Here is a 12,408-nt window from a genome sequence, read left to right as displayed (position 1 = left end):
TCCCAGGCAGAGGTCAAAAATGTTCGGAGACATTTGTGAACTCCCTCTGCTATATGGATACTCGACTACTTGTTTCTAAAATCCACATACGACTGGCGTCCACACATAGTTGACGACCCAATGCCGTTTTCTGGCTTCAGTAGCGGGACACAACTCATGGTTCATGCAGTTACTTCAAACCAGCATAGAGATTTAGGGCAAGGTCTTCTACCACATGTCCAACATACTCCATTGTAAGTTTTGGTAGTACATCTTTTGTTAGGAGAGGCCTTACTGGGGGTTTTCTATGAATTGCGCTCCTCTTCAGATCTGTCACTTCTACGCGTTTAATAAAAAAGTATTCGATCATCCGTTGCCCGCAATTTACTCGATCTAGTACTGTTGTTGCAATGCTTCACTTGTCTTAGCCACGTTTTCAGCTTTGATGATGTTTCGGAAACTTCTAGCAGTTGTAAAATGCATTCACGACAAATGTGCCTAAATAATTGACAGATTATCAAGTTACGTCATTTGTCATACCTGGGAACATGGTCTGTGTGGTGACTTGTCGCAGTCTCCACTTATTCTGGCGTGCGTGTCCTTATTTACTGTGCAAAATGTGGAGCTATCAAATTGGTCAGACCCTCAGTTTATTACTTAGGACCAAAGCCATAATTAATGACGTATGTTAAAATTCCCTAACACCAGACGGCTATTGCTTGTCAGAAGTGAATTGATTTTGGGCATATAACGAGGGGCACAGCGTTTTAGCAGCGTGATATTAACGATAAGCTCCTCTAAATCGTCTGTTTCACATTTGACCTCTACCCCATACATTCAATGTATCAATGTATCACTAGATCCAAGCTCAGGCAAGAGAGGTCTGGAAATGTTTACCAAGGGGTAAGACAGGGAATACCTAGGTTTCGGAAAGAGCCACAAATCCGCATCAGTCCCCTTGTTTTTGTCTGGGATATTCTCCCCAGAGATGGGATATTCTCCCCAGAGATGGGATATTCTACCCATTTTTACCCAAGTGACGAGATGGTTAGCTCAATAGAAGGGGAACCAAGGAATTAAATAAAACTAAAATTCTTTTGAAAAATCTTCCAAATCTTACAACCGCACTTATAAACATTTTCATCTTTCTCCACTTGTTATGCTTTCCTTCTGCCTGAACGAAAAAGCATAACCATGTAAGTTGGTTTTGTTTGTTACAACGAAAGCCCCTTCGTCGAACGTGCCTTGTCTAGAAATAGAACAGTGTGGTTTTTGTTCTGAAGTCGAAGTGACCAATAACGAAAGAAGACAACACTACTTGACACCAGGGAACGATTATCCTTGGGCAGCATTGAGAATATACCGGAGGTCTGACCGACAACATAAGGAACACTACTTGACACCAAGGAACGCTTGTCCTTGGGCAGCGTTGAGAATATACCGGAGGTCTGAACGACAAAATAAGGAACATTACTTGACACCAAGGAACGATTTTCCTTAAATAGCGTTGAAAAAACACTGGAAATCAGAAAATCACTGGAAATAGCACTACTTGGACTACCTGGAATTTCATTGTAAGTTAACTAATTCAATACAAAAAATGTTAAGGTGAGTGAAGTGCTAGTGGAAAAATATATAAAAAGTAAAACAACGGAAATTATTGATTGAGTGAGTTAGAAACATTGTTTCAAAATCTAAAATTAGAAAATATAGAACAAAAAATGAATGCGGAACAAGTGAGTGAGTTGATAAAAGCGGAGGTGAGCAAAGCATTATCTGCTCAAAGAGTAGAATTTGACAGAAAAATTACCTCGATTCAGGGCCAATTTAACTTGGGAAAACCGAAAGTCCAAAAATTCGTGAAGATTACGATCAACCCACTTGTGCCGTGTGAATTTACTGTAGATATGATAAAATCTCTTCCGGAATTTTCCGGACAATAGGGCACCTATGTGTCTTGGCACGAGGCTGCGCACAACGCTTACGAATTATTTAAGAGGTATGATGGCAGTGAACGCCACTATCAAGCAGTAACCATACTATGAAATAAAGTGCGGGGTGCAGCCGACGCGATAGAGTTCTATGACTATGTAGAAAAGAAACTAACGTTATAACGTTAGTCACAAGAAGTAGACGCAAATAACGAGCGCTACGCTTTTGCGTATGATGAGCTTACTTTATTGGGGACAAAGCCACTCCTGCCTTGAATTTCAAAGTCAATTGGGGGGAGAGAAGCTAAGCTCCTTGTCGATACAGGAGCGTCAAAGAGCTATATTAAACCTCTACCTGAACTAAGAGGAATTAAATTAGTTCAGCATTCTTTTTCAGTAAAATCAATCCACGGGGTTACCCATATCAATCAGAAATGTGCAGTTAAAATTTTTGGTATAGTTGCCGATTTTTTCATTTTACCTGAACTTACTTCATTTGACGGCGTCATTGGCCTTGACATATTGAATAAGGTACACGCCTCTATTGATTTAAAATCAAACACAATTACTGATGGCAACGGAAAGGACAATGTGGTCGCCGATGCGTTATCTAGGCAACACATAAGTTCAGACACACGGAGAAGTTAGTTATCGATATATCTAGTCCGAATGAACAACAGGAAATTATAGCAGCTGAACATAATCAAACACACCGAGCAGCTCAGGAAAATGTGAAGCATATTCTGGAAGACTATTTTTCCAAAAAATGGAAAAGAAAGCGAAGCAGTTGTTGGCAAACTGCCGAGTATGTTCCCATTCAAAGTATGATCGTCAAAAAGGCAAATTATTGCCCAGACACCCATACCAACATTTTGCGGGGAAGTCCTTCACCTTGACATATTTTCCACTGGGTCAAAGTACTTTCTGATTTGCACCGACAAATTTTCAAAATTTGCGATAGTTCAGCCGCTAAAATCCAGGACTATAGTGGATGTTAAGCCACGGTTACTACAGTTGCTCAATATGTTCAATGGTACAAAAACCATTTACTGTGACAATGAAAAGTCACTTAACTCGCATACCATTAAAGCTATGTAAAAAATCACTTTGACATAGATATCGTAAATACCCCACCCCTACACAGCACATCAAATGGGCAGGTGGAGCGCTTCCACAACACACTGATGGAAATAGCGCGACGCCTTAAAATTGACAAGAATCTGGACGATATCGAAGATATGGTACTTTTAGCCACCATTGAGTATAATATATCAATACATAGGGTGACTGGAATGAAACCATAATCATCTTCCATTCAACAAAGGATGATGAATAAATAGTGTCATGTTTCAAATCCGCCCAGCATAAAGAGATAGCAACTCACAATAAGAATCGACGTGACAGGGAGTTTTCCGTAGGGGAAAAAGTTCTCGTCAAGAATAATAGGAGATTAGGGAAGAAACTAACTCCCATTTATAGTAAAGAAGAAGCCAAACAAGATCTAGGGACAACAGTTCTGATAAGAGGGAGAGAGGTCCATAAGGACAATCTTCGGTAAAGTCCCTTTCACTATAATGTAAAGAAAGAAGAAATATTATATTGGTAGTGAGTTAAAGGAAATATTGTTTAAATTTTTTAGGATTGCCTTAAGATTGGCCATAGCCATTTTAGTGTCGGCATCAAATGGACGTTTAATGGACTACTCTAATGCGAGATACATTCCGATAACCGGCGGGGATCTCGTAATTTGGGAAAACTTTGGACACATAAAACATGTTACTAACCTAACTTTATACGAATTGCTAAGAGACGAAACAGCTAATGCTAAAAACTACTTTCCCCAAACTTATAACTTTTAATAAGTAGACTGATACAGACGGTAAATATTCACCACAGACAAGTGAGAAGCCTGAATGCATTAGGAACTGTCCTGAAATATATCACTGGGAGACCTGATCATGATGACTTCGATAAACTGACCAACACAATTGACCAACTATTCAACTCACAGGAGAGACAGTTTACTATGAAAACCGAAGTGCAGAAAGAAATTAATAGCCTCACCAATACAGTAAACAAAATTTTAAAGACAGAAAAACAAAGGGAAGTTCATACAGGAAATCTTTATGATGATCCTTAGCCAGAAACAGGGCGATAATAGCAGAATTGAATAACTTAGTAACCTCTATCACATTCGCAAAAAATGGAGTTTTAAATCCTATCCTTTTAGATAGCAATGAAATCAATTTCACAATAAAAACCAGCACTTCACAAACCTCTCCGTAGCTGATATTATGGCCGTAGCTAAAATTAAGATTTTACAATACAATAATGTAATATATTTCCTGATAGGATATCCCATCCCTAAGTTTAAATGTAAGAATATTATTATATTACCAGTAGGAAAAGGTCATCTCATGCTCCACTTGCACGAATCCACCCTCGCTGCATGTAAAAATTACACCTCAGCAGTAAGAAACTGCAGCGATGCTATGCCAACATTTGGTATGTCATCATCACTCACATCATGCGCTCTGGAACTAATGACACGTAACACCGCTAACTGCAGCGCAACATTCAACAACCTCCCACCAATTACAGCGACAGGCGATGGTTTGGTGGTCATCAATGCCCAACTGGCGGTTGTAGAAGAAAACAACGAACCCCCTGTTACGGTCAATGGTTTCATTTAATTCCTTGGATCACCTTCTATTGAGCTTATCATAATATCCCATATATATATATATATATATATATATATATATATATATATATATATATATATATATATATATATATATATATATATATATATATATATATATATATATAGTACGGTTGGTACGACGGAGATCATCACGCGCTTTAGCTAATCCCGCTGCCTCTGCTGGGAACTTTGGTCTTATCTCGAGTATCCAAGAGAAATGACGGGTTTCCAAGTCACGTCATTTATCAGACAGGGTGACACAATGCTTAAATCTGGCGAACTATGACACTCTTCTGTAAAATGTGGAGCAGTCAATCTGCTCTGCCAACGCTGATCTCCTCTGGTCATTACCTAGGATGGAATGCCACAACTCAGAAGGTTATTGCCTTCCAAAATAGGGTTTACCAGGAATGTCACAAAATCGTATCGAAATAGTTAGAATTTCGTAATTAAAAGTCGTTCATTTTTGTGTTAGCTTCTTAAGATTTTGTACGATTTGGTGAATTACGATTTCAGTGTAAATATGACAACAATATATATAATCTTTTTAACGTATACTGTCCAGTCTACAATACCACACCACATGTTGATACTAACTATTCTCCTTATGAGTTAGTTTTTGGAAAACTGCCATATTTACCCAATGATGAAATTATAAAAGAATCGAAATTTTGCAATATTGAAGAATATTCAAATGAAATTAAGCAAAGGCTTAGGTTTTCTCTCTGTAAATCTAAGGATTATTTGGAAAAATCTAAAATTAAAAGAATTACTAGAACCGAAACTTCTAATCCACTAAAAGCAAATAAAGATGATTTAGTTTTATTAAGATTAATGAATAGAAAAAAATATCAATCACCGTATTTAGGCCCATATAAAGTCATTAGTACTGATGGAATTATAATCATTCTTAATAGTATTATATTTTTTAAAAACTAAAGTGAGTTTCCTCCCTTTGGCGAAACTCGCGTTAAAAAATAACACGTCAATTAAAGTTTGCTGCTGGAATAGAACTAAATCTTTATTTGTGAATGAGTGCAATATACATAATTGTTTATTTTAATTCTAGATACATCGTATGATTATTTATTGGTCTTTTGATTCGATCGTATGATTTGAAATACGATCGATTGTGTGATTTGCAAGAAGGGTGTGGCTTTTTTTTCTAAATGACAGATGGTACGATAATTGTAATATGAATACGATAATTGTAATATGAATATATTGCCAAGTCATTGGAAAGGCATTTTGGTTTGGGTTATAACACCCCCGGACGAAGACTCTTTCCCGTGTTCCAAAGGAGCTGAGGGGAAGGGCATAGTTACTTTTACTTTTACTGTGCTTGATCTATATTTTACATACAGATACAATGCTATAATAAGTATAATTACAGCTGTCAAGACTATTACTGTGTAATTAGTTACTTTCTGTTCAAATTTTATTTCTGATATGAATTCGGTATTTTTAATATGATGATACTGTATTTCCTCTAAAGAATCATATGAATCATTTATCATATGTATGTCTCTGTAGGGATTTGGAATTATTAACATGTTTTGAAACATTACTTTATTGTACCATTTGTCCAATTTTACTTTGCAATTTTCTATGATCAGCATGTGATTTCCAGATAATTTTAATGGGTATTTGTTACATGTATGATTAACAATTTGATTAGTATTTATAGCAATTATAATATTTAAGCCAATTTCGACAACTTTTGGTTTAGTATTTTGTATATAATGACATTTCATGAGCTTATAATTAAACAGATTGGATATACAATCATCCTCAACTTCCCTTAGATTTGGTGTTTCATTAACATCATAATAAATTTTATTATCTTTTGTGATATACAATTTTTCTGCAATATTAATTTGCATTTTTTCTTTATTAGGTATTGGTTGAATATATACTTCTTGGAATATTTTAGGATTATATTGGGGTACTTTTAAGACAAATACTATATTATTTTTGTAAAGGGCTAAATTCATCTTAATTTCTTTCATTTTATCTATGGTTATATTATATATTCTAATTTCTTCATCACTCAGGATATCTCGAGTGAGAATATTTAATTTGGAAGCCAAGATTAGGTCTCTTACTTTATCTAATAATTTGCCCATATGATCAATTTGGTATTTAAGACGGTAAACTTTATCAGCTTTTGCTGTGTTATCTTTAATTGATTTAACGTTTGACATGCTCTTAATCAACAGTTTTGTTTGGTCATTATATAATTTTGTTAAGTTAGCTAATTGATTGTCAAATTGTGTATTTATGTGTATTTGATTATTAGTTTGCGTTATTATATTATGTTCATTCTTCTCCAAATTTTGCAGTTGTCTTTCAATCTCTTCTCTATCATTATTATCCATTGCACCATATAGATATTTTAATCCTGTACCAAAAAGATTAATTAAACCTCTTCTATTTCTAGCTTGATGGGGAATAATACTTTTAAGTCGTAAATGTACGTGCTCGATTTCATGCGATAAAAATGAATCATTAATATGCGAAACTTCCTCTCCCAATTCATTCAAAAAATCCATATATTTTGTGGTGTTAAATATGTGAAGAATTTTAATATAGTCATCTATTAACATTTTGTCATTAAGTTGTATCATTGCATATCCGTTGCCTTTATTCAAATCGACTACCTCGAGCTTCTGCGCTACCACTGGGGATATCATCAAGAAAATCGCCAGCAAGGACTTCCAGAGACCTGGAAAGACATTTCCTTTTAATGAACTGGTCTTTATGAAGTATTGTATTTCGGTTATCTAATTTATATTTTTTGTCATTAATTTTCCGTGTAGTCAACTGTTTTATTTTAGTCTCGGTCTTATGAGGGATTGCTGTTCTTCCAAATTTAGGATTAATATCTTCATCCTTTCTTTCTTTATTTCTGTATTTTAACATCTTTTCCTTTGCTGTTTCAATTTCATTATAAACTTTTTCCATATGAATATCTGAGTTATAAAAATGAAGGTCAATGGGTTTCTGTTTCGTAGAAAGATGTAAACTATTGTTGTATGCCTGTAATGCCTGCAAAGGTAAATCATAGTTGTATGCTACATCATTATTTTCCTCCCTAATTTTTAATATTCTAATATTCTCATTTAAACTGCTATGAAAACGTTCAATGTCCGAATTACCAGTATGTCTATGAGGTGTTGTAAAGTGATACTGAATATCATTATCTTCAAGGTGTCCCGTAAATACTGGATTAGAAAACGTCGGGTCATTATCCATAGTAATCTTTTGGGGTTTCTTCATGATGAGGAACAATTTATTTACAGCTTTTATAGCCTGTAATGGTGTTTTGTCAGATAATTCTTCCATTGCTGCATATTTTGTAAATTTGTCAATCATGGTCAAATAAAATATTTGGTTATTAAGATACCAAATATCCAAGTGGTAATGAACATAAGGTCCATGTGGTGTTTCCGTTTTCTCGAATGGTAATTTGACGGGGTTTCTTTCTATTTTGAAATTACATATAACGCAGTTATTTATAATTTTAACAATTTCCTTTTTCATATTCGGATAATAGTATTTCCTTTTTAATTCAATATATGTTTTATCTATTCCTGGATGATTGTTTTCAAATCGGTGGTGTCTATTTATGATTTCTAGGAGTTCTTCGTATCTAACATCTTGCAGAAATTTAGTTGTTAATATGATTTCAAATTGTTTTGTATTTAAAGGATTATCTTTTGTGGTTTTATATTTTTCCTGTAATTTCAATAAAATTTCCGTATCCTCACAATACAATGCTGAAAGATTATTTTCCATGGCTTCATTCAATATTCGTGATATTAATTCGTCGTCGAATGTTTCATAAGCGTATATTTTCCTATTCCTATCAAATATCCGTTCATGTGTCGTCTTATTGTCCTTGGAATTGTCAATTTTTATTTGGTTCTTGTAGTGCTGAAGAGGTTTCTCTGATATCTTAAAGAAATTATGGCCATCTTCGTCAGCACTGTGTATTGTAGAAGTAGGTGAAGGTGGTCTTTTCTTTAAATGTTCATCCAAATGTTTCCTAAGCAGATTCTTCTTACTAAACATTTTATTACATATCTCACATTTATGTTTTCTTTTAGCTGTGATTGCATTAACTTCTCTAATTCTTGAGAGAGCATCAGCTACTTTATTATCCTTTCCTTCTACATGTTTGATGTCAAATTCGTATTCATTTAACCTTATTTTCCAACGGATTAGTTTGGAATTAGGGTCCTTAAGATTTGCCAGCCATATAAGGGGTTTATGATCGGTTCTTAGTTCGAATTTCCTACCGTAAAGATAATGTCTGAATTGCTTAACTGCCCAAACAATTGCAAGTAATTCTTTTTCAACTGTGGAATAATTAATCTCATGACGGTTTAAAGTGCGTGAAGCAAACGCTATTGGTCCATTGCTTTGTGACAGGACGGCTCCTAATGCATAATTACTAGCATCGGTAGTCAGAGTAAAACTCTTTTCAAAATCCGGGTATTGAAGTACCATATCGGACATCAGAATCTGTTGTAACTTCTTAAATGCTTGTACATAGTCAGCATCTTCAGTATTAATTATTGCATCTTTTTTAAGTCTCATGGTCAAGGGTTTTGCAATTTTTGCATAACTTGGGATAAACTTTCTGTAATAACCCGTTAATCCCAGAAAACTTTGTATTTCCTTAACATCTTTTGGTATGGGGAACTCCTTAATACATCTTATTTTATTCGGGTTTGGTTTTATCCCATTATTAGTCACTACATGTCCTAAAAATTCAGTCTCTTTTTTCAAGAAGTCTGATTTATTTAAGGATACTTTTAGATTTGCAACTTCTAATGTTTTCAAAACTTTTCCCAAGTTTTCCATATGCTCCTGTAATGAAGTCGAAAATACTAAAATATCATCCATGTATACCACACATATCCTGTTTATATGCTCTCTGAGCACGTTGTTCATCATTCGCTGAAAAGTTGCCGGAGCATTCTTTAGACCGAATGGCATTCTTATAAATTCATAATGTCCATTTGTTGTAGAGAATGCTGTTTTTTCCCTATCTTTTGGATCTACCTCAATCTGATAAAATCCCTTTGTTAAGTCCAATGTTGTGAAATAGTTAGCTCGACCTAGTTTATCTAGTATGTCGTCAATTACTGGTATTGGATATCTATCATCTTCAGTGATAGCATTCAATTTTCTATAGTCTATAACAATTCTCCATTCCTTGTTTCCTACTTTATCTTCCTTCTTGGGTACTACCCAGATAGGAGAATTATATGGAGATGAACTATGCTTTATTATACCTTGTTCTAGCATTTCATTCATTTGTCGATCTACCTCTTCAGTATGTATTGCTGGATACCTATATGATTTCGTATATACAGGGCCATGATCTCCTGTTTCTATCTTGTGCTTTATCTCATTGGTAAAGGTCAGATCATCTCCCGGATGGTAAAAGGCATTTTCATATTTAGTTATTAATCTTTGGAGCTCTGATTTTTCTTCTGTATTTAGGTGGTCTGTCCTTAGCTGCTCAGTAATTCCTAGTATGTTAATATGATGGAGTTCTGGCAATGTTTGTAGTGAAAATTCGTCATCTTCAGAATCTCCTTCAAAATATATCCTGAACTTTTGACCGTTAATACTTACTTCTTTTTTCCTATAATCAATTACAGAACAATTTTCTTGTAATGTTTGGTTGCCTAATATTCCATCGAAGAATTTGTGAAAGGTATACACCCTAAATGTTGTACCTGAATTAAGGGGAATCTTAATAGAATTTTTTGGAAAATGGGCATTGCGGTCAACCGTAATGACACCTGCTGCAGTTTTAATGTATATTGGAGTGTGAGAATTTTTTATATACTGTGGAGGACAATGATCTTTACATATTAGATTTTCTGTGGAACCCGTGTCAATTAATAATCTTGTTTTCCTTGATCTTCCTTTGAGTATGATATAGGGAAGTCCGGTGGCTCCTTGTAAGGAACTAACCGAAAATTTTCCGCTTTGGCTTCAAAATTTTCGTTAGTACCATACTCATATTCAGAACTGTATTGATCTTCTTTATTATCCTGATATACACTGTCTTGATACAAATCATCTTGATACATTTCGCTTATCTCTATTTTATTGTTAATACCTTCTAAATTCTTACATGATTTCTGCTCCTGGTGGTGTGTCTGCCTTTTTGATTGTTGAGATGCATCAACATCCATTGATTCATGCTTTTGTTGATATGATGTTGGAGGCTGTTGTCTGATTTGTGGTTGCTGAGGCTTGTAGTAAGGTTGTTGCGATCCATGTTGCTGGAAATTTGGTTGTACAATTCTCGGCTGCCAATGTTGTTGTTGTTGGTAATGTGGCTGCATTATCCTTGGTTGCCAATGTTGCTGTTGTTGGTAATGTGGCTGCATTATTTTTGGTTGCCAATGTTGTTGTTGTTGTTGGTAATGTGGCTGCATTATCGTTGGTTGCCAATGTTGCTGTTGTTGGTAATGTGGCTGCATTATTTTTGGTTGCCAATGTTGTTGTTGGGGACTTGGTTGTGGTTTGTCCTTCTTCTTTTCGTTGTTCAGGAATCCCGCAGAGCTCAATTCATGCAAAGCTTCCTCCATACTTTGTGGTTTTAATGCGCATAATACAGTCCTCATATGGATTGGAAGACGTGTTATAAAAGTCTTCAGACCAGTTTGGATATTCCTATCGACTTCATCCAATCGATTCTCCTGACCACATTTTTGGTTAAGAATTGCTAGTTTGTGTTGGATGTGGTTGTAGAAATCCATAGTATCTCCTTTATACTGCGCTGCTCTCAGTTCCTGATATAATTGGTCCACAGTGGCAAAGCCACCAAAGTTGGTATTTAGCATCGCTTTTATGTCAGTCCAAAGGGTCAAATGGGGATGAACCTCCATTGCTCTTCTGGCGTTTCCAGTTAGTTTTGATTTTACGATGTTCATACACATTCTTTGAGCTTGTTCGTTGTATAACATTAATGTAGGAATTATGTCATCTACATTTGTTATGAATGTTGTGAGGTCTTCCTTCTTCCCATCAAATTCCCTTAATTTTTCAATATATGTAAGGGGATTGATGTCTAGCGTACGTAATTGTATGTTGTTTTGCGCTGGGTTAAGGGCTGGTTGATTTGCGTTATTCATTTTGTTTCAATTTTTTATAATCTTATTAATGTTCCAAATTTCACTTCGTTGCTATTTTTTGGCTATTTGTAAGTCTTTTAATGTTTTTTAGTTTTCCTCTAATGTTTTACCACTTTCACTTTTTAAGTTTCGTAATTATTTCTTATATTGTAATTATTTGCTTTTTTAAATTTGTAACAATTTGTTAATCTTAAAAATTTATTTCTCTCTTATTAGAATGTGATGTCCACTTTTAACTTTTCCTAGTTTTCTTGTTTAACGTAATTTTGTTAACTTGTTTCTTTTTTACTATTCACTAAAATGTTTCTTTAATCACTAAGTTTATTGTCCCTTTCCGGAGGACTTATCCTTTTACGTAGGATTTCGTTTCACGGACTACCAAACGATCATGGTAATCCTACCGACTGCGCCAATTATAATCATTCTTAATAGTATTATATTTTTTAAAAACTAAAGTGAGTTTCCTCCCTTTGGCGAAACTCGCGTTAAAAAATAACACGTCAATTAAAGTTTGCTGCTGGAATAGAACTAAATCTTTATTTGTGAATGAGTGCAATATACATAATTGTTTATTTTAATTCTAGATACATCGTATGATTATTTATTGGTCTTTTGATTCGATCGTATG

The 12,408-nt window shown here is 34.8% G+C and overlaps 1 protein-coding gene across 1 annotated transcript; it reads right to left on the bottom strand.

Moving 5' to 3' along the window:
* Window positions 1–1,193: 1,193 nt before the first annotated feature.
* Window positions 1,194–11,780, bottom strand: LOC131806985 (putative mediator of RNA polymerase II transcription subunit 26). The gene is made up of 4 exons (XM_059131972.1): window positions 10,775–11,780; window positions 6,723–7,342; window positions 1,298–1,475; window positions 1,194–1,228 (listed from the first exon to the last, which is right to left on the bottom strand). The coding sequence occupies exons 1-4, from the start codon at window positions 11,778–11,780 to the stop codon at window positions 1,194–1,196; spliced, it is 1,839 nt and encodes a 612-aa protein (XP_058987955.1).
* Between the last annotated feature and the right edge of the window lie 628 nt (window positions 11,781–12,408).

This window comes from Musca domestica, unplaced genomic scaffold (genome assembly GCF_030504385.1).
Source record: "Musca domestica strain aabys unplaced genomic scaffold, Musca_domestica.polishedcontigs.V.1.1 91, whole genome shotgun sequence".
Lineage (NCBI taxonomy): Eukaryota > Metazoa > Arthropoda > Insecta > Diptera > Muscidae > Musca > Musca domestica.
Note: the sequence above shows the minus strand (reverse complement) of the source record. Positions and strands in the feature narration are given on the sequence as shown.